The sequence below is a fragment of the Lolium rigidum genome, chromosome 4 (genome assembly GCF_022539505.1).
Source record: "Lolium rigidum isolate FL_2022 chromosome 4, APGP_CSIRO_Lrig_0.1, whole genome shotgun sequence".
Classification (NCBI taxonomy): domain Eukaryota; kingdom Viridiplantae; phylum Streptophyta; class Magnoliopsida; order Poales; family Poaceae; genus Lolium; species Lolium rigidum.
The window spans coordinates 72699373-72722230 of record NC_061511.1 but is presented as its reverse complement, the minus strand read 5'-3'; the positions used below and the strand labels follow the sequence as shown (position 1 = coordinate 72722230).

General features: G+C 44.1%; 2 protein-coding genes across 2 annotated transcripts; one reads left to right on the top strand and one right to left on the bottom strand.

Moving 5' to 3' along the window:
- Positions 1-3465: 3465 nt before the first annotated feature.
- LOC124649426 (disease resistance protein RPM1-like) lies at positions 3466-6667 on the top strand. Its single transcript, XM_047189070.1, has one exon. It carries the CDS (start codon positions 3872-3874, stop codon positions 6644-6646), a length of 2775 nt encoding a protein of 924 aa, XP_047045026.1. The 5' UTR covers positions 3466-3871; the 3' UTR covers positions 6647-6667.
- A 1623-nt stretch (positions 6668-8290) lies between these two features.
- On the bottom strand, positions 8291-11029 carry LOC124650137 (DNA-directed RNA polymerase V subunit 7-like). Its single transcript, XM_047189694.1, has 2 exons — positions 10940-11029; positions 8291-9032 (listed from the first exon to the last, which is right to left on the bottom strand). Exon 2 carries the CDS (start codon positions 9020-9022, stop codon positions 8495-8497), a length of 528 nt encoding a protein of 175 aa, XP_047045650.1. The 5' UTR covers positions 9023-9032; positions 10940-11029; the 3' UTR covers positions 8291-8494.
- Positions 11030-22858: the final 11829 nt, after the last annotated feature.

Genomic DNA, 22858 nt, shown 5'->3' with positions numbered 1-22858 from the left:
GTAGCAATGGCTAACTTTTAGTCTAATCAAAATCCGAGTCTAAACGTGACGGCTATGGGGTATTTAAAGGAGGAAAAGGTGGGGTTTCGGCCAGCCATACGTACGGTGGCCGAACCAAACCCTAGAAGGTCTTTCCCCCTTCAATACTGACTCTAAAAAGTTGGCTGACTTAATTCCTACGAAAATGACATGGGCCTAGCCCAAAACTAAAGGTGACGCAGCACCATATTATGCTATGGATGAAATTATGAAGTGGAAAACTCTATATTTCGTCCATGTCTTCATCTCTTCTTATGGTGGTTTCAAAGTTCTGAAATCTCCACTTGCAGCGTCCTCTTCAATCCTTCAATGCTTGCTGCATCTCCTCCATGTGTGATCATGCTCCAATGCTTGTCCTCCTCATCCATGCTAGGTCCATCATTCCTAAGAGTAACAAACATATCTGATTTAGGCAGCATCATATTCTCATGTATGTGAGGAATGTTCCAAGAAACGAAAGTACCTGATAGTTAAGTTGTTTGGCACGAGCTCGAGTGATTGGTCCCTGTATTTGTGTGGCTGTAGAAACAACGGTTGTATCAATAGATGGGATCTCCTCATCAGAGCGGCTGCCAGGATTTGGATCTAGAAGATCTACTTTCGCACCTCCGCTGGAATGGAGACATGAGCGTCGTTGAGCACCGTATGTATGCAAACCTATGAGGTGCTGCACTTGCGGCACTGGACGTCGTACGAGAGGACTTCATCACGCCCCTGAGGTCAGCGACGAGTACGACTACATCATCCATGTTCCAGCGAAACGTTAACCCCTTTCGGTCTACGATGGTACGTCAATGAAACCTTCACCGTTACTGCATTACTCCTAGATAGATCTGGGAATCGGGCTGCGTTAGTTAATTTTATTTTGTTTTCAACGAATCCCCAACACCATGGCGAGGACGAATCTCAAGGAATAATGGACGGTGACGGAAACACCCACACCCATGCGTGCAAGTATAAAATCCACTCTCGTAAAAATCTGGCACATAAATTAAATAATCTCCCTCACCACTAGCATGCTCGCCAACATTTCCCCTCTCAGCTCCCTCTAGCCACGGTCACATCAACCCACACACACGAGCAACACCGATTTTGACATGCCAGCCTCTGCAGTGGCGTACCTATGTTGAAGTCGGGTGGGGCCACTGTCCCCTCATCTTTTAGAAAGTTAGTGAAGAAAAAAATAATATATAATGCTTATAATAGAAAATTTTGATCCCCCCCCCCCCCTCCACAAGATCATGGTTTTTTCTGGTCCCTCCATGATGTTTTGACTCGTAGGTGTACATGCACATATTATGAAAAATGTATTTTAAAACGTTAAAAAATTTGGACAAAAAATCTCCGGTGTATATCCGGATATTCTATTGTTCGCACACAAAGTTATGTGAAAAAATAATTTTTTTGTGGCCTACGAAAAAGACAAAACATGTCTCGTGAAAAAGCTATTTCGGAGCACTCAAAATTATCTTTTTTACACAAGCCACAAAAAATAAACTTTTTCCGCGAAACTCAGTGTGCAACCATAGAATATCTAGATTTACATCCTAATATTTATTTCGGAAATTTTCGAATATTTTTTTAAAAACTTAAACAGTAGGTATATCTACACCAAATTGCATTTCCCCAATATAAGTGCCTATTTGATTCAGTGGATTCTCACGGAAACATCTACTCAAACCTCATTTCTGAGAATCCTTTATTCTTTACAAACTTTCACGCATACGGAATCCGAATAAACATGACACTGCAGTTCTATTTTATTCTGCCTTTTAAGGAATCTTTGCAGATCAAAGAGGCCGGGGTTCGGTACACGCATGGTTCCATTTCAGCAGGTTTCTCCAACCTGGCGTCCACACCATCTCCCTTTTTTCCTCTGCTTTTCCGTCTCTTCCATAGACCATAGCCCCCAGTATATCTGGGCATTCTTCGGGCCGGGCCTAACAAAGCCCGACACAAAAAACCCAGGCCTGGCCCGGCCCGACCATCGGGCCTAACTTTTAGGCCCAAGCCTGGCCCATCACTGCAAAAGCCCGTCGGGCCTCGGGCTGGACCGCTTCCCTATTTCATGCATTTATCAAGCCCATGCCCGGCCCATCATAGTCATCGGACCTAAATTTTCGGCCCGGGTCCGGCCCACAGGCATGCTCGGGCTGGCCCAAGCCCGGAAATTTCTGGCCGGGCCGGTCGGGCCGGGCTTCCCATGGCCAGGTATGGCCTCTAGGCCCCAACCCATGGAGACCAGAGCAACCGGGCCTGCTGGGTGAGTGCCCCAACCCATGGAGACATGGATCGCGTATTATTCCGGCGGGATAGGGGGGTGAGGGCGAAATGGACCGTCTAGCAGGCCCCGTATTCGGGCCGACCCGTATCGGCAGAATACGGGGCCCGTCAAACCCACCCCGCCGCCCCCTACAAATAGAGGGTGAATGTGCGAGTGGGGGTCCAACCCCTTACTCGCAACCCTAGCCCCGCCGTGCGCCTCCACCACTCCGGCGAGCAATTCCCACGTGCACGCCGCCGCATTTCCCCGCCGCCAGCCATGAGCGCACAACGTACGAGCAGCCTCTCGCCTGCCGCCGGATCGAAGCGTTAACGCGAGCCGGCCACGGTGGAGGAGGCGTGGTGCCGCCACTACAAATTCTCCGTCGCCGGGAGTCGGCGTGTGGCGTGCAAGTACGTCGTGTCCGAGTGGATGCCGTCGACGCTCCGGGACTTCGCGGAGGGCGGCCGCTACCACAAGGTTGACCCGCCGTTGAAGCCGATGAGCGGGGCGAATTCGAGAAGTGGCGGAGCGCGTGGGAGCAGGAGCGCGCGTGGAAGGCCGCGTGGGAGGGGAGCTCCAGCGGAGGAGCGCCGCGAGCCGGCGACGAGGAAGAGGAGGCGGAGGAGGGGGGACCCCCTCTTCTTGGAGGCGGTGGTCGCGTCCAAGAAGGACGCCACCAACAAGGCGCAGGCGGACGCGGAGGAGGTGGCGCAGGCCATCACCGCCGTCGAGGAGCTAAAGGCTCGGGAGGCCGCCGCCACCACTCCGATCATCATCCTCGATGACTAGGCACATCCCTAACATTGTAGAAGTCGCGATCCAGTAGGATCGCGCAATTTTGTATATCCTCTATCTATGATCTATGTGAAGAACTATCTATGAATTCTCCCGGGTTTTACATATTTAAAAATACGGGGTTAAATAAGGGGTCTACTAAATGGAACGGTTTGTGCCAAAAAATTTGATACAGACCCTGTATTCGCTCGATACGGGGCGAGGGTCTGTTAGACATGCTCTAACAGCAGATCAGAACGCATCCCCTCCAGTTTCTTACTCTCCGATTCTAAATTCGCAGTTTGTTTTAGTTACGATATTTTTTTTCTTCTCGATGCTTCAGATAAAGCACAGGATCAGGGAGCAAAGGGCTGTGATGAAATGGCACCTGGTATGTTCGACATAAAGCCCAGACCAAGAAAACGGGTCACAGTACTAGAGTACCATGAGCCACACTCATGAAGCATATCCAGTATCTTTTGCGAGTTCTATTTAAATGTTATACATATTCCTGGATATTCAAGGCCACACATCAGCTGGAAAAAGGTGGTACGGTTGGAAATAGCAACCAAGGACAAGTGGACAAGAGCTCGAGACGCTACAAGTAAACTGTTGACCGTCTTTGTGGTGAATCTTCTTGCAAAGATAAAAGATCCCATTTCCGAGGTCTTGAACAGGCCAAGGGTGGTGGTGTGCTACTGCTCGATTACTAAATCCAAGCTTCCTTTAGCCAAGGATGGTACACAAGCAGATCCTTCAAGCAAAGGTTCCTATAGCTCCATCTACACAACCATGTTAGAGGGTCTAATCTGGTTGCTAATCCTGAAGCTTGGGGATGCCCTGGCAAATGAAGCAGCTGAGCTAGCGAAGTCGTTCGTCGTCTACGAAGCATCTGCTCTGCGAGACCTATTTGGTGAAATAAGGAAAATGAAGGAGGAGTTGGAGAGCATGCAAGCCTTCTTCCGAACTGCTGAGCGGTTCAAGGATGCGGATGAGACTACCGTTGCATTCGTGAATCAAATCAGGGGTCTTGCCTTCAATATCGAGGATGTTATTGATGAGTTCACCTACAAGTTGGGGGAAGATCGCGAGGGGATGTTTCTGTTGAAAGCAATTAGGAGGGTCAGGCAAATCAAGACATGGTACCGGCTAGCCAACTATTTGCGCGATATCAAAGCCGACCTCAAGCGTGCCGCAGAGAGAAGGCGCAGATATGACCTGAAGGGTGTTGAAAGGGACGCAAAACTGACAAGAGTAGGCAGCTCAAATACAAGACCTACAGAGTCTGTACATTTTAAAAGGGAAGATGATCTTGTGGGGATCGCGGAGAATAGAAACTTGCTGATGAAATGGATGAAAGATGAAGAGCAGCAACACATGATAATCACTGTTTGGGGCATGGGAGGTGTTGGTAAGACAACACTTGCTGCCCACGTTTACAACGCCATCAAGACTGACTTTGACACTTGTGCTTGGATCACTGTGTCTCATAGTTATGAAGCTGAGGATTTGCTAAAACAGATTGTTGAAGAGTTCCGGAAGAATGACAGGAAGAAGGAATTTCCAAAGGATGTTGATGTCACAGATTACAGAAGTCTCGTGGAGACAATCCGACGTTACCTAGAGAAGAAAAGGTATGTTCTTGTTTTAGATGATGTTTGGAGTGTGAATGTTTGGTTTGACAGCAAAGATGCATTTTTCGGGGGCAAACTTGGTCGGATAATTTTCACATCAAGGATATATGAGGTTGCACTGCTTGCTTCCGAAGCCCAAATAATTAACTTGCAACCCTTGCAAAATCACTATGCATGGGATCTGTTTTGTAAAGAGGCATTTTGGAAGAATGAAAATAGCGATTGTCCGCCAGAATTGCACTATTGGGCGCACAAGTTTGTAGAGAAATGCAATGGCTTGCCAATTGCTATTGTGTGCATTGGGCGCCTCCTGTCATTCAAGAGCGCAACATTTTTGGAATGGGAGAATGTATACAGAACTCTTGAGATGAAATTTACAAACAATTTCATCCTGGATATGAACATAATCTTGAAGGTTAGTTTGGAAGACCTGCCACACAACATGAAAAACTGTTTTCTTTACTGCTGCATGTTCCCAGAGAATCATGTGATGCAAAGGAAGTGGCTAGTACGGCTCTGGGTTGCAGAAGGATTTATTGAAGCGAGTGAGCATAAGACACTGGAGGAGGTTGCAGAAGATTACTTGACCGAGCTCATCAACCGATGTCTGTTACTGGAGGTTAAGAGGAATGAATCAGGGTATGTTGATGATTTCCAAATGCATGATATCCTTCGGGTATTAGCCCTTTCTAAGGCACGCGAAGAGAACTTTTGCATTGTCCTTGATTACTCAAGGACTCATCTTATTGGGAAAGCACGCCGTTTATCAATTCAAAGAGGGGATATTGCGCACCTTGCAGAATCTGTGCCGCATCTCCGTTCCTTGCTTGTTTTCCAAAATTCGCTAACTTTCGGCTCACTTCGTTCATTCTCAAGGTCTGTTAAGCTGATGTCTGTATTGAATCTGCAAGATAGTTCAATTGAGGGTCTGCCAAATGAGGTGTTTGACTTGTTCAATCTGCGTTATCTGGGTCTTAGGCGAACTAAAATTGCAAATCTCTCACGGCATATTGGAAGGCTACAGAATCTGCTTGTTTTGGATGCTTGGAAAAGCAAAATTACCAACCTACCTGTCGAAATTACAAGGCTCTGTAAGTTGACACATCTTATTGTCACTATGAAACCATTGATACCGTCTATGCAATATGTTCCTTCTATTGGTGTACCAGCACCTATTAGTGGTATGTGTTCTTTGGCAAGTCTGCAGACATTATTGTTCGTGGAATCTAGTTCTGAAATGGTCAATTACCTTGGTGCTCTAGTTCTGTTGAGATCATTCGGCATCAGTAAAGTTCAAGGTCGCCACTGTGAAAAGCTGTTCATAGCTATTACCAATATGGTTCATCTAACCCGGCTTGGGATCCATGCATATGATGATGAGGAAGTTCTGCAACTCGATGCACTCAATCCACCTCCATTACTTCAGAAGATTTTCTTGCAAGGGACATTAGATAAAGAATCATTACCTCGATTTTTCTTATCAATCAGTACACTGAAAAGCCTCTCCATTCTACGACTAGTCTGGTCAAAACTTCAGGAAGATATGTTCTGTTATCTTGAGGAATTACATCAGTTGGTAAAACTTCAACTCTATGATGCATTTGATGGCAATAAGATAAACTTCCGAGCAATGTCATTCCAGAAACTTCGAGTACTAAAAATCTGGGGAGCTCCACATCTCAGGCAGATGACGATAGAAAGAGGGGCACTGCCCAGTTTGGTTGATTTGAAGCTCCTACTCTGTCCAGAGTTGAAGTTGTTGCCAGGTGGCATTGAACACGTGAGCACTCTCGAAGAGCTAACTTTGAATTCTACAGCAGAAGAGCTTGTGCAAAGGGTTCGACAGAAGAGAGAGGAGAGCATATCACATGTTCAGAGAGTTTACGTCGGTTTCGTCAGGAACGGCGAGCTTGCTGCAGAGAGGATTCAGTAAATGCAGTTACATCCAGACTATTTCATCAGTTCTTCTCTACTATAATTTCTTCAGCCATTATATGGCATATGATGTAACACATAACCTCCTGCTTTTATCCTCAACATGTCATTTTTAGCGCCTTTTGAAGTCTTCGTGTGTCCATGTTTCTGTCTGTGTTTGCTATATCTAGGTAATTTTAATATTAATTGTAATATAATCGCCAGCCTCGCGGCACGGTGCTGTTTTTGCGTTGCATTACTGATGTTTTTACAGTTTCCAGGTCTAAATAAATAAATTCTTATATTTTTATGGACACCTTTTGCCTTCGCTAGCAGTTCAGATATCCATTGCGATGCTACTAACTTCAACACTGGAAAAAGAATCTCAACAAGGACTAATTCACTGACGCCTAACTTCAATAGATGCAAGCTATATATTTCTTTGGCTATTTTCCAAAAGTAGATTCTAGAACATAAGTTTTGCTCAGCGCAGTTCACTAGTGCCTAAGCATCTTACTGTAAAAACATTAGTTATGAAAGGGCAAAGTACACTGACGCTTAACTTCAATAAGAAGCATGCAAGCAAGTATAAAGTGAAATGTTAAAAACGCAGGCTCATCACAAGGAACTGGAACTGGCGATCTGCTTCCATCCAGCGAAAGCTTTCCAGACCTTAGCGGAGTCAAACACGGGGTCGGAACATCTGAACTGGATGTGATAAGCTGAGGAGGCCGAGTAGACACCGTTTTTCGTCCATAGCCAGCAGATGGAATCAGGTTGCTTCTCGACCAACTGAACCGGGTACAGGATGGTGGCCAGGTCGATGAACTCCTTGAACTGCACAATGGTGGATAGGCACGCTACTGAACGGATCCAGGTGTCATTTAGGTGCTCGACGCTGACAGTTCAGTTCCGTTATGTGCGAGGGCTCCGGAGCTTTTCAAGATTGCATGTTTCATGTTCAATTGTGTGTTTATTATCTTCAGCTTCGCGGCACCATGTTGTTTATACAGTTTCTTTGTTGCTATTCTTCTGGTCTTCTGGACAACCTTTTTGCCTGGACTGGGAATTCAGATGTCCATTGCAGATGCTAGTATATTCAGCATTGGAAGAAGAATCACATCAAGGCCTAGTTCACTGATGGCTAACTTCAACAGATGCTAGCGATATGTTTCAGTGTGCCTATTTTCAACTGCAATTTTAAGTTTGCTCAGCACAGTTCACTACATCTTACTAGTGTATGTGTATGCTTCAACCAAGATCAATGGGTTTGTTCAGCAATTTTGACATGCAAAATGTTGTATGAAGCATGTAAGCAATTGTAGAGGCCATAAACACATGCAGGCAAGTAGAAAGTGAAATGATAAAAGACAGGTCCCTCATAGTTCACAGTACACTGATTGGAATCAGGCTAGAGCTGGCATCAACTGCCACATGTTCCAATATGTTAGCTATATGTAGTTCTGTGAGGCAATTTGTCAACGGTAGATTATATAATATAAGTTTGGTTCAGCAGAAGAAGTATATGTGCATGCTTACTGTAAAAAATAGTATCTCGGTATGTTTAAGCCAAGGGCATGTTTAAGGATTAAGATATTGAATTGTCAAAGGAAGCATGCAAGCAATTGTAGGTGGTCACAAACACATGCAGACAAGTAGAAAGTAAAATGTTAATGCGCAGGCTCGTTATACTTCACAGTACTCTGCTTGGCATCACAACTAGAACTTCCATCAATTACCACAGGTTACAGCAACCATGTTCCATCAGACATCACAGGCAGCAAAGTTCACCTAACACACCCATTCATCGATCCACCTGAATAACCGAATGTACAGCATCGACCAATGTTTAACCAGTGGTAGCAGCTCACAGCGGCCCGAGGTAATCACCAGCCAGCGTCACAAGGAGCTGGAACTGGCGATCTGCTTCCATCCAGCGGTGCCCCAAGACCTTGAAGCGGACGATGGTATCCTTTTCCAGCTTCGAGTGGTCCTTCAAGAACATCGGGTTGTCACCACCCGAGTACTTGTACTCGCCCATCGTCTTATACGACAGAAAGATGTTCTCCATCGGTCCAGATTTGAGGAACACACCATGCTTCAGGATCTTCTCCACACAGCCCACCAAGATCTCACCCTTCATGGGCTTCTGAGTGATGCAGTTGAATGTGACCGGGAAAAGAACATCCCCAGTAAGCTCGCGAACCTTCCCTTCAGATATCGCCTTGAGCTCACTGACAGCGATGTAGTAGCCATGGTCCTTGGAGGCCTTCCTGTTTGTTATGTCCTCTAGAAGACGCACGATGATGGACTTGCGGAGCAATAGACCCTTGGGGCTCAACTGGTCAGGAGAGATCAAAACATTCCAAGACATCTCCACCTCAAGGAAAACCATGGTTGATTCCCTGCCAAAAGTCAAATTTATACAAGAAATCAGCCTTTTAGTGGTGCATCAATCCCTCACCGAATATCATAGAGACACGTGCTTAAGGAATTACAGGGCATGGAAACTTAAAATGCATTTCTTCTGTTACAGAGGACATACGATTGCAAAATTACTGTCCATAAATAAACATAAAATAAAATTAGGAGAAATGAATAAAATAGTAAAGAGTAAAAAATGTCAGCCATAGTATTTTTATTTCCTACAACTGACTAGGTGGCCTTGGTAAAATATCATAGGCACATGCTTCATGGCAGATAAACTAAAAATGGCATTGCTTCTGTTATGGAGGACATACAATTGCAAATTTACTGTCCACAAACAAACATAAAATTTAATTAGGAGCAACAAAAAAGTAGTTCTCGCAAAAAAAGTACTCCGTAAAACTTAAAAGGGAAAAAATATCAGACTCCGTGTTTCTACTCCCTGTAAATGACTGGGGGCATGGTGTTTTTACTTTTTATATGAACACCATTATGCTACAACAACATATTAGGCATCTGCACTAAAAGCTCAAATTTACAGATTTTTTCTTCTAATGTTCTACTCCCTATATACTCTCTGTTTTCACACATCAACTGTAGAAAAAGTGAAGTTTTGGTCAACTTATAAGAAGAGTTGTGCTGCAGCATTCTTATATCAATTTTTTGCACAAATCCCATAATCTCATTGTTAAGTGAAATAATTCCTGCATTCTGTTCTTATTGCAAAGGGCAGTACCGCATTTCACCCGCACGGGAGAGCCAAGCAATCAAAGATATCTATGCACAATTGGCATATGCACGTGCACCAATGTACCGGCTTTGGACCCCTTGCAGCGTGCACGGTGTATAAAGAAGTTTGTTCCTTCAAGTTCAATTGTCTACTCAAAACTCCACACCAGAGAGGACATCTCTCTTGCAACAGTCCCATAGATGTGAAAAGGTGTCAGAAATTTATGAGCATTCAAAGGCCCCAACTGTTATTACTACTAGATTTCCGCCATCATCGACGCTAATTTTAGCAGTGGGATATATCCTAATATAACAACCAAAAGGGAGGCATGTATTTGCAATGGCTATTAACATACGGAACATGTTCTAATTAATTCCAGCTGCTTGTTTGCTGAAGACTTTCTCCAAAATTTTGTTAGAAGGGCATAATAGCATTTCTAACCGAATCAACTGATCATGAAAGAAAAAGGAAACAGTATATACGATAACCAGGTCTGTTGCAGTATCAATAATGCTGTAAACACCAGTTAACTGAGAACCAAGCGCTGGCTTGGTGGCTCGAGCTCACGGTGGTGAACTCGCCCACCCAGGTTCGAGGCGCAGGGTGCGCAGCAGAATTGAATGGGGTGCTCGCGTGAAAAAAAAAATGCTAGAGGTCACATCTTGTACCTAACTAGGAATCGAAACATTCCTGAGAGAAGCACTCATATCATCTATCCACCATTCAACATTTCAGCTTGGCTGCACAGCCAAACGCCATAAATTTCAAGGTGGAACTTTTGGACCCTCTGCCAAAATTTTCCCGATCTGGGCACAACCTAGATAGCACATCTTTAACCCCGTTATCAGGGAACGCATGAATGCCATCTCCTCTCAACCGAAGGAATTGAAACATCGTGTGGGGTTTAGGCAAACCCCCAAAGATTTGGGGGCATAGGCGATATTTTATTACTAGATCAATCGAATCTAGAACGCGACTAGATGGATCCTGACGGAGGAGGATTCGGGGTTGATTGCAAACATTCAGCAACGAACGACAGCGCTGGACGCTTATTTAGGGGAAAGGTCTAGAAAGACCTAGGATTTCGGAATTTAGGTTAAAGAACAATGGGCAAAGGGACAAGTGGAGAAATTTAGGCATGGGGGAGGTGGATACCTGACCGCCGCCGCTCGCCCGCTAGTTTGCGCCGGAGATGGCCGCCGCGCGCTACTGCTGGTCGCCGCTGTGTCCAGAGAGTGAGGGGGGAGAGAGACCCAGAGAGAATCAGAGCAGTGCAGAGCCAACTATTTTACAGCAGGGTAGGAATATCTGCGGAATTACCCTGCTGCCACCGCACACGACAGGAGGCTGCTGAGCTGTTTTCTTAATTAGGGCCTCTTTGATTTTAAAGAAGGCGCCTTAAAAGAATAGTGAAGGAACATGATTTTTTTTCTGATGATGACACCATTGATTCAAGGGGATGGAGAATAGGAAAAACTGAGGATCTTTGGTGTAGGTTTTGAAGGAAAAACAAAGGAATTCTACCATTCACTCAAATATCTTTTAACAATTTCTACCCAGCACAAAGAACAAGGCAAATGCTATAAGTTGCATAATAATGACACAATCTTACCTTTGTAGTTTTAACCTTGACTTGGTTATGCATTTTATATTTCTATGTTTTTCTATATTCTCTGAATAAAACACCCATTTTCACGGTTATTTTTTGTGTTTTCACAATCCTATGTTTTACACGTGCAAAGACTATCACATTCCTACATTTTGGAGATTCCCAAGGAATGAAAGATGAACTGTTGATCGATTTAATAACACGATGTCATCAAATTAGATTCTTGCTTAAGCAATTTTCTCTTCATTGCTCTATATTTTTCAGGCCATTCCTGAGAGAAAATAAGAAGAAAATGTTTTCACATATGAAAAAAGAAAATTTCCTTCACCCCTCTTGTGATTAACTGACCAACTACTGGGCATGTGAATGATGCCTGTGAATGATGTCGTCCTCTCTAGATTAGGACGATGAAAGAATTCATGAGCATCTTCGTAACAAACTCACTATCACTCGTCGTGTTGTGGAAGAGGATTCCGTGAGATAAGAGGAGTTACATCTCGGAATGTGAGTATGTAGGTTGGAGGGGGGGGGGGGGCTTGTGCATATAGTGTATAGACCAGAAAATGTAGTGTTTGATAATATGTACGTCCCAAAAAAAACTAATTGTTTTATAAGTCGAAATTTGATTCGTTGGAATAGTCATTAAAAATATGATAAATGAAATAGTAGATATGGGATATATTATTAAAATATAAGAGATAATATACATGAAGTTGCCGAATATGGAAAGAATATAGTACACGGCCAAATATTTTTAGATGATAGAGCTTCGTGATTCATAGTGTTGCAACCCAAAAATGCCCTAAACTGTTAGATTACTTCATGATTCATGCTAAGAAATGAGTTGTTGCAACTATAGCTGGGCATGAGCAGCCCGGCCCAACCTAAAAGTTCCGGGCCGAGCCTAATAGCACACACGGGCTAGGCTAGGCATGGGCTTGACAAATGCGTGAAATAGAGAAGAGATTCGGCCCGAGACCCGATGGGCTTTTGTAGTGATGGGTCTGGTTTGGCCTTGAAAGTTAGGTCCGGCAGTTGGGCAAGGCATAGGCATGAGTTTTTATTTGAGAGAATTCCTTATTTGGCCCTAGCTGAAGTTTGCCTTCCTTTTTTGGCCCTGACAAATTTTTTTTTCCTTTCATGACCCACAAAGTTTGCCTGGTTCCTTATTTGGCCCTCTAGTACAATTTAAGCATTAAGATGACCATTTTGCCCCTGCTGCAATATGCTGCCAATTTTTTGAGTTTTATAAAAATCTCAAATTTATTCCAGAAATACATGTATATGCTTGGGATGTATGTGCAATGTTTCGAGCACAAACTCGTTTTATTTTGGGCTGTGAAAAAAAACAAAAATCTAACATTATATAGGCGTATAGTGTACGTATAGTCTGTTAGAAATTTGTCTTTTTTGTATCTTTCAAAATACAATGTATTTTGGGCTGAAATTTCTATCGTGCCTACGGATTGTCTATATGTTTGTGCCTATTTAATATCAATTTTTTTTGGAGTTGTGGAAATACAAAAAAAATGCAGTAATTTCCGCAATAAATTTGAGTTTTTCCGGAATAAATTGTAGCAGGGGCAAAATGGTGCGCTGGTACCGGCCACAGTGGGGATCATTTTTTTAATAACCAACTAGTATATCACCACTTTTTTAGTGCAATTTCGTCACATATTGCAGCAAGGGCAAAATAGTCATCTTAGTGTTTAAATTGTACTAGAGGGCCAAATAAGGAACCAACCAAACTTTATGGGTCATGAAAGGAAGAAAAAAATTGCCAGGACCAAAAAAGGAAGGCAAACTTTAGACAGAGCCAAATAAGGAATTCTCTCTTTTTATTTTGCGTTGGACCTTGTTAGGTCCGGCCCGAAGAATGATCTAGGTATAGTTGCAAGTTGCAACTGAGGATAGATAAGTTCACTAACTCAGTCAGTGAGAATTAGTCACTTGAAGTATAGATTATGTAGGCCATAATGCTAGGAAGGGCACATCAGCGACACCAAAGAGTCGTATGAAACCTTCTCAGGTCAACATGGGGGAGATGGATTGAATACCAGGCGCATGTATGCAGGTTGAAATTCGTTCCCCGTGGGTCACGCCGAGCATAAAATCCGAACCCCTAATACTGAACCTGAAATTCTCGAACCCGAAGCCCTATATTCCGAACACGAAAAGTCTGAACACATTTCCAAGTGTCAAATCTGACTACCCAAATTTGTTTCAGGAAATTCGGGTTTCAGCAAGCAGAACCCGAACAACTTGAATATCCTAAAATATTGTAAAAGCACCAACTACTCAATTCCTAGGCGCCTACCCTAGTTTTGTCGGTGTTTGTGCCCAGACCAACCACACACGACTCCTCTTCCCATCTCTCTCCAACCAACCAGGAGTCCACGACTTGGCCGTCGCCTACCGCACACAACACATGGTCGTAGGCCTACCCAAGCCATTGCACCGCCCACCCCAAACTGCACACGGCGGCGCCCCTCGCTCTCACATGCTCCAACCTGTCGCTGCGCTGCCCGCAATAGATCGGCGCTCGCCTCTTTCTTCCCCAAATCGGCGATAACGGCGAGTTGTGCAATAATGATAGCAAGTCGCCTCCTAGTGCACCGCCGCTTATGCATCCTAGCGCGAGGCCCCCTTATTTGCAACGTGATGCCGACGTCTCTTCTCTCTGTAACAGTGTTGTATGTCGGGCAATTCGAGATTACCCAAACCCAAACCCGAGTTGGGTACCCAAATTTTTGGGTGTCATTTTCGTAAACCTAAATTATGTATATCCCAAATTACCCGTTTTGAAATTTCGGGAAATCCCGAACGCCTAGCGTGACATGCAGTGGTGTCTCATGTCAGCTACCTAATGCATGTTTTGTTGAAGTTGTTTGTGGACATGTTTTGGTGGAGTATGGTTGTTGCCCGTTGGCTGGGACACGATTTTGCCAATAAGATTGTGGAGTTTTGCTCTTTTCATCGAAAAAAAAGTCGATCGTGTTTGAGAATGCCGATTGCTAGGTAACTTGAGGAACGGGGAAAGATCCAAACCGCAACAGATTCTGCACAATCCCCTGTAGGCCATGGTCTCCACTCTCCCCTCACCCCTGCAACGGCAGCCTTCCTACTACTCCTACGCCGCCGTCGTCCTCACCCGCGCCACCGCCGTCTGGCTCTGGCCATGGTATCATTGGACGTCCGTGACGTCCAGGGCGCGGCGACCATGCCGGTGAGGTCGTAGCGGCAGGAGGGGCAATTGGTGCCCCGGTCGAGCCAGGTGAGCATGCAGTGGCGGTGGAAGGCGTGCGAGCAGGGCAGGTTGACCGGGCCGGACTTGCCGCCGTTCCTGAACTCGTCGAGGCAGATCCCGCACTCCTCGTCGGACCCCGGCGCGACCGTCTGCATCGCCACCTCGAGGCACCGCTGCAGCACCGCCCTGGGCTCGTGGAACACCTGCTTCACCTGCAGCCGCGCCTCCACCTCGAACCGGCAGCGCCGCCGAGCCACCGGGACCCCTGCTCCTGCAGCCACGCCGCGACGACGCGCGGCGTGTGCTCGCCGTCCCAGTTGGCGGGGGAGAGGTCGACGCCGCGCAGCCGCGGCGTGGCGGCGAGCATGTCGCGCACGGCGCGGAGGGTGTCGTCGGGGCGGAGGAGGATGGAGGGGTCGCGCAAGGGGCGCACCTCGTCGGACGTCCACGGCAGCTGCTGCAGCTCGGGCTTCACGCGGTCGGGGACGGCGGCGCCGCCGCCGCGGAGCCGCCGGGATGCGTGCTCGAAGGTCACCGTGCAGCGGAGGTGCACGGACGAGACGCCGCCGCACTCCCCGTCGAACTTGTTGAACCGTGTGGGAGCTCCGGCGTGGATCCTCGTCTCCACCGCCATGGCTGCCCACCAGGAGCTTATTCTCCGGCGTGCCTCTCTCCGGCCCGCGTAGGAAGAGGGGAGGAAAAAAGCTGTAGACGGTGCACGGCCGGAGATTTATCTAGGCGGAAAGGGGAAAAATTGTGAACGAACACGATCCGGATTGCTTGAAAAGAACGCCATTTAGCTCTTTTTTTTCCCTTGTGAGAAAAACAACTCCAGCTATTTACGCCGTGGGCCTGCACTCAGGGGTTGGGCAGACGGATTCGGCCCGTGACGAGTATATTTTACTTTCTTCCTTTCTCCATTCTCATTTCTGGTGTATGGGTCGTCGCCCGTGTGCGCGCCCAACGGGGTGACCACCTGGGTCGCGGCCCATAACACCGTATTTTTGTCATGCTGGTTTTGTGAAGGTTCCGGAACCTTCTGATTCTGGTTCTTTTAGAGCATCTCCACCGACGATCCTTAAATAGTCGTCGGCAGGGGCTTGAAAAGAACACCATTTACCTTTTTTCCTTGTGAGGAAAACAACGCCATCTATTTACGCTGTGGGCTTGCACTCAGGGGTTGGGCAGATGGCCCGTGTCGAGTATATTTTCGTTTCTTCCTTTCTCCATTCTCATTTCTGGTGTACGGGGTCGTCGGCCGCAAATCCTATACATCGCCCGCGTGCGTGCCCACGGGGTGACCACCTGGGTCGCAGCCCATGACACCGTATTTCTGTCATTCTGCTTTTGTGGAGGTTCCGGAACCTTCTGATTCTGGTTCTTTTGGTTTTCCTGGTTCTTCCCGGTTCTCTGGTTTCCGTTTTTCATTTGCTGTTTCTTTTTCATTTTTCTGTTTTCTTCTTTTTCTGAATGTTTATTTTAACATTTTTAAAATATGTACAAAATTATTTTTGAACAAATTTTTATTTCTAAACAAATTAATTTCTAAACATAAAAGTTTTGCGTAATGTTTTTGCACAATTTTTAGTTTGAGCATCTTTCAAATCTAAAATAATTTTTTTGCTAAAAACTTAAAGTTTTTAAAATTATAAGTTTTAAAATAGAAAAGAGAAAAAGAAAAATATGGAGAAAGCTTTATTTGGACCTTCCCGCCAGGGAGCGGGCGCGGCGGAGCTCTGCGTGCGGCGGTTTATCCCGCACGCACCGAAGCGAATTATAGGTATCTATAATTTCTTATGTTCCATGCTTGTTTTATGATAATACCTACATGTTTTGTTCACACTTTATATCGTTTTGATGCGTTTTCCGGAACTAACCTATTGACAAGATGTCGAAGTGCCAGTTCCTGTTTTCTGCTGTTTTTGGTTTCAGAAATCATAGTAAGGAAATATTCTCGGAATTGGACGAAATCAACGCCCAGCATCTTAGAAATCCACGAAGCTTCCAGAACACCCGAGAGCCGCCAGAGGGGAGCCCTGGGGGGCCCACACGCCAGGCCGGCGCGGCCCAGGCCCTGGCCGTGCCGCCCTACTGTGTGGTGGCCCCGTCAGCCTTCCGACTCCGCCTCTTCGCCTATTTAAAGCTCCCTGACCTAAATCTTCGAGACGGAAAAGCCACGGTACGAGAAACCTTCCAGAGCCGCCGCCATCGCGAAGCCAAGATCTGGGGGACAGGAGTCTCTGTTCCGGCACGCCGCCGGGATGGGGAAGTGCCCCCGGAAGCCTCCTCCATCGACACCACCGCCATCTTCATCACCGCTGCTGTCTCCCATGAGGAGGGAGTAGTTCTCCATCGAGGCTAAGGGCTGTACCGGTAGCTATGTGGTTAATCTCTCTCATATGTACTTCAATACAATGATCTCATGAGCTGCCTTACATGATTGAGATTCATATGAGTTTTGTATCACTATTAGTCTATGTGCTACTCTTGTGATGTTATTAAAGTAGTCTATTCCTCCTTCACGGTGTAATGGTGACAAGTGTGTGCATCGTGTAGTACTTGGCGTAGGTTATGATCATAATCTCTTGTAGGTTATGGAGTTAATTATTACTATGATAGTATTGATGTGATTTATTCCCCCTTCATAGTGTAAAGGTGACAGTGTGTATGCTATGTTAGTACTCGGTTTAAATTGCAAAGATCTATTATGCTCTAAAGGTTACTTAAATATGAATGCCGAATGTTGTGGAGCTTGTTAACTCTAGCATTGAGGTGCTCTTGTAGGCCTACACAACGAATGGTGTTCATTATCGAACAAGAGTATATGTAGCACAAAGGAAGAGAACTTATTTATTTATGTGATCAATGTTGAGAGTGTCCACTAGTGAAAGTATGATCCCTAGGCCTTGCTTACAAATACTGCAATCATCGCTTGTTTACTGTTTTACTGCATCTTTACTTCCTGCAATATTACTACCATCAAGCTGCACGCCGACAAGCTATTTTACGGCGCCGTTACTACTGCTCATATTCATTTATACCACTTGTATTTCACTATCTCTTCGCCGAACTAGTGCACCTATACATCTGACAAGTGTATTAGGTGTGTTGGGGACACAAGAGACTTCTTGTATCGTGATTGCAGGGTTGCTTGAGAGGGATATTTTTGACCTCTTCCTCCACGAGTTCGATAAACCTTGGGTGATCCACTTAAGGGAAACTTGTCTGTCTGTTCTACAAACCTCTGCTCTTGGAGGCCCAACACTGTCTACAAGAATAGAAGCACCCGTAGACATCAAGCACTTTTCTAGCGCCGTTGCCGGGGAGGTAACGTAAAAGGCACTCATACTCCGGTCCCAGGTAACTAACTACTTTTCTGTTGCCATTGTGTGGGTGCTCGAAGCTATTTCCTTTAGATCCTGCAATTGCATCTTTTTGTTTCTTGTTAAACACTAGTAAGGTATAATGGAAAATATCTGTGAGCTTTTTAAACTATTTCCTGAGTCAAGACATGAATGGTTTAATGCGAAAATTAAAAAACCTATGGAACCTTATTTGCATGCTAGTAGTAATATTAGTATGAACGCTTTGAACACCATTGTTGATAATGATATAGAAAATTCTAAGCTTGGGGAGGTCGGTTTTGATGAAAATGATCTCTTTAGCCCTCCGGGTATCGAGGAGAAAGTTTATGTTGATTATGATATGCCTCCCATATACGATGATTATAATGATAATGGTCTTTTGGTGCCGCCTACTATGGAGGATAAAGTTTATTATGATGATACTATACCTCCTATATTTGATGATGAGAATAATAATGATAGCTACTTTGTTGAATTTGCTCCCACTACAACTAATAAAATTGATTATGCTTATGTTGGGAGTAGTAATAATTTTATGCATGAGACTCATGATAAGAATGTTTCATTTGATAGTTATATTGTTGAGTTTGTTCATGATGCTACTGAAAATTATTATGAGAGAGGAAAATATGGTTGTAGAAATTTTCATGTTACTAAAACACCTCTCTATATGCTGAAATTTTTGAAGTCACACTGGTTTTATCTTCCTATGCTTGTTACTTTGCTCTTCATGAACTTGTTTATTTACAAGATTCCTATGCATAGGAAGCATGTTAGACTTAAAAGTGTTTCTAATTTGCTTCTTGATGCTCTCTTTTGCTTCAACTCTTATTTCTTGCGCGAGCATCATTAAAACTCATTGAGCCCATCTTAATGGCTATAAAGAAAGCACTTCTTGGGAGATAACCCATGTTTTTATTTTGCTACAGTATTTGTTTTATATTTGAGTCTTGGAAGTTGTTACTACTGTAGCAACCTCTCCTTATCTTTATTTTATTGCATTGTTGTGCCAAGTAAAGTCTTTGATAGTAAAGTCAATACTAGATTTGGATTGCTGCGCAGAAACAGATTTCTTGCTCGTCACGAATTTCAATATGCCTCTCTCGTAGGTAACTCAGAAAAATCTGCCAATTTACGTGTGTGATCCTCAGATATGTACGCAACTTTCATTCAATTTGAGCATTTTCATCTGAGCAAGTTAAGTGCCCTGGAAAATTCGTCTTTACGGACTGTTCTGTTTTGACAGATTCTGCCTTTTATTTCGCATTGCCTCTTTTGCTGTGTTGGATGGATTTCTTTGTTCCATTGACTTCCAGTAGCTTTGGGAAATATCCAGAAGTGTTAAGAATGATTGTGTCACCTCTGAACATGTGAATTTTGAATTTGCACTAACCCTCTAATGAGTTTGTTTTGAGTTTGGTGTGGAGGAAGTTTTCAAGGGTCAAGAGAGGAGGATGATATACTATGATCAAGAAGAGTGAAAAGTCTAAGCTTGGGGATGCCCCTGTGGTTCATCCCTGCATATTTCAAGAAGACTCAAGCGTCTAAGCTTGGGGATGCCCAAGGCATCCCCTTCTTCATCGACAACTTATCAGGTTTCTTCTCTTGAAACTATATTTTTATTCGGTCACATCTTTTGTGCTTTTCTTGGAGCGTCTGTTTGTTTTTGTTTTGTTTGAACAAATTCATGCTTGTGTGGGAGAGAGACACGCTCCGCTGTTGCGTATGAACACATGTGTTCTTAGCTTTACTCTTAATGTTCATGGTGGAGTTGAGAACCGTTTCATTAACTGCTATTTGGTTGGAAACATAAAATGCTTCATGTGGTAATTGGTATAATGTCTTGAATAATTTGATACTTGGCAATTGTTGTGCTCATATGGATCATGTTTAAGCTCTTGCATCATGTACTTTGTACCCATTAATGAAGAATTACATAGAGCTTGTTAAAATTTGGTTTGCATGATTGGTCTCTAGAGTCTAGATATTTTCTGGTTAAGGTGTTTGAACAACAAGGAAGACGGTGTAGAGTCTTATAATGCTTACAATATGTTCATATGTGAGTCTTTCTGCACCGTTTTATACTTGAGTTTGCTTCAAACAACCTTGCTAGCCTAGCCTTGTATTGAGAGGAATTCTTCTCGTGCATCCAAATCCTTGAGCCAAAAACAATGCCATTTGTGTCCACCATACCTACCTACTACATGGTATTTCTCTGCCATTCCAAGCAAATACTTCATGTGCTACCTTTAAACAATTCAAAATATATTATCTCTTATTTGTGTCAATGTTTTATAGCTCATGAGGAAGTATGTGGTGTTTTATCTTTCGATCTTGTCATTTACTTTTGACAGACTTTCACAATGGACTAGTGGCTTCATCCGCTTATCCAATAACTTTGCAAAAAGAGCTGGCAATGGGGTTCCCAGCCCTTATTAATTAACTTGCATTAATAATTCTCTTCACATGCTTTGCCCTGATCTATCAGTAAGCAACTTAATTTTGCAAATAGACACTCCTTCATGGTATGTGAATGTTGGAAGGCACCCGAGGATTCGGTTAGCCATGGCTTGTGTAAGCAAAAGGTTGGGAGGAGTGTCATAAATAATGAAACTAAAATACATGTGTAAACAAAAGAGAAGAGGGATGATCTACCTTGCTGGTAGAGATAACGTCCTTTATGGGAGCCGCTCTTGAAAGTCTGGTTGATAAGGTAGTTAGAGTACCCGCTACCATTCGTTGACAACAACAAACACCTCTCAAAATTTTACTTTTATGCTCTCTATTTGATTTCAAAACTTAAAAAAGCTCTAGCACATGATTTAATCTCTGCTTCCCTCTGCGAAGGGCCTTTCTTTTACTTTATTGTTGATTCAGTTCACCCACTTCTTTCTATCTCAGAAGAAAACACTTGTGTCAAATGTGCATTGATTCTTACATGTTTACCTATTGCACTTGTTATATTGCTTTATGTTGACAACTATCCATGAGATATACATGTTACAAGTTGAAAGCAATTGCTGAAACTTAATCATCCTTTGTGTTGCTTCAATGCCTTCTACTTTGAATCTATTGCTTTATGAGTTAACTCTTATGCAAGTCTTATTGATGCTTGTCTTGAAAGTATTATTAATGAAAAGTCTTTGCTATATGATTCATTTGTTTACTCATTGTCTTCATCATTGCTTCGAATCGCTGCATTCATTTCATATGCTTTACAATAATGTTGATCAAGATTATGTTGGTAGCATGTCACTTAAGAAATTATCATTGTTATCGTTTACCTACTCGAGGGCGAGTAGGAACTAAGCTTGGGGATGCTTGATACGTCTCAAACGTATCTATAATTTCTTATGTTCCATGCTTGTTTTATGACAATACCTACATGTTTTGTTCACACTTTATATCGTTTTGATGCGTTTTCCGGAACTAACCTATTGACAAGATGCCGAAGTGCCGGCTTCCGTTTTCACGTTGTTTTTGGTTTCAGAAATCCTAGTAAGGAAATATTCTCCGAATTGGACGAAATCAACGCCCAGACATCTTAGAAATCCACGAAGCTTCCGGAACACCCGAGAGCCGCCGGAGGGGAGCCTCGGGGGCCACACGCCAGGCCGGCGCGGCCCAGGCCCTGGCCGCGCCGCCCTACTGTGTGGTGGCCCCGTCAGCCTTCCGACTCCGCCTCTTCGCCTATTTAAAGCTCCCTGACCTAAATCTTCGAGACGGAAAAGCCACGGTACGAGAAACCTTCCAGAGCCGCCGCCATCGCGAAGCCAAGATCTGGGGGACAGGAGTCTCTGTTCCGGCACGCCGCCGGGACGGGGAAGTGCCCCGGAAGGCTCCTCCATCGACACCACCGCCATCTTCATCACCGCTGCTTGTCTCCCATGAGGAGGGAGTAGTTCTCCATCGAGGCTAAGGGCTGTACCGGTAGCTATGTGGTTAATCTCTCTCCTATGTACTTCAATACAATGATCTCATGAGCTGCCTTACATGATTGAGATTCATATGAGTTTTGTATCACTATTAGTCTATGTGCTACTCTTGTGATGTTATTAAAGTAGTCTATTCCTCCTTCACGGTGTAATGGTGACGAGTGTGTGCATCGTGTAGTACTTGGCGTAGGTTATGATCATAATCTCTTGTAGGTTATGGACTTAATTATTACTATGATAGTATTGATATGATTCATTCCCCCTTCATAGTGTAAAGGTGTGTATGCTATGTTAGTACTCGGTTTAAATTGCAAAGATCTATTATGCTCTAAAGGTTACTTAAATATGAATGCCGAATGTTGTGGAGCTTGTTAACTCCGGCATTGAGGTGCTCTTGTAGCCCTACACAACGAATGGTGTTCATTATCGAACAAGAGTATATGTAGCACAAAGGAAGAGAACTTATTTATTTATGTGATCAATGTTGAGAGTGTCCACTAGTGAAAGTATGATCCCTAGGCCTTGTTTCCAAATACTGCAATCATCGCTTGTTTACTGTTTTACTGCATCTTTACTTCCTGCAATATTACTACCATCAACTGCACGCCAGCAAGCTATTTTCTGGCGCCGTTACTCTTGGAGATATGCCCAAGAGGTAATAATAAAAGTGGTTATTATATATCTTTATGTTTATGATAAATGTTTATATACCATGCTATAATTGTATTAACCGAAACATTAGTACATGTATGATATGTAGACAACAAGAAGTCCTTAGTATGCCTCCTAAACTAGCTTGTTGATTAATGGATGATTAGTTTCATAATCATGAACATTGGATGTTATTAATAACAAGGTTATATCATTATATGAATGATGTAATGGACACACCCAATTAAGCGTAGCATAAGATCTCGT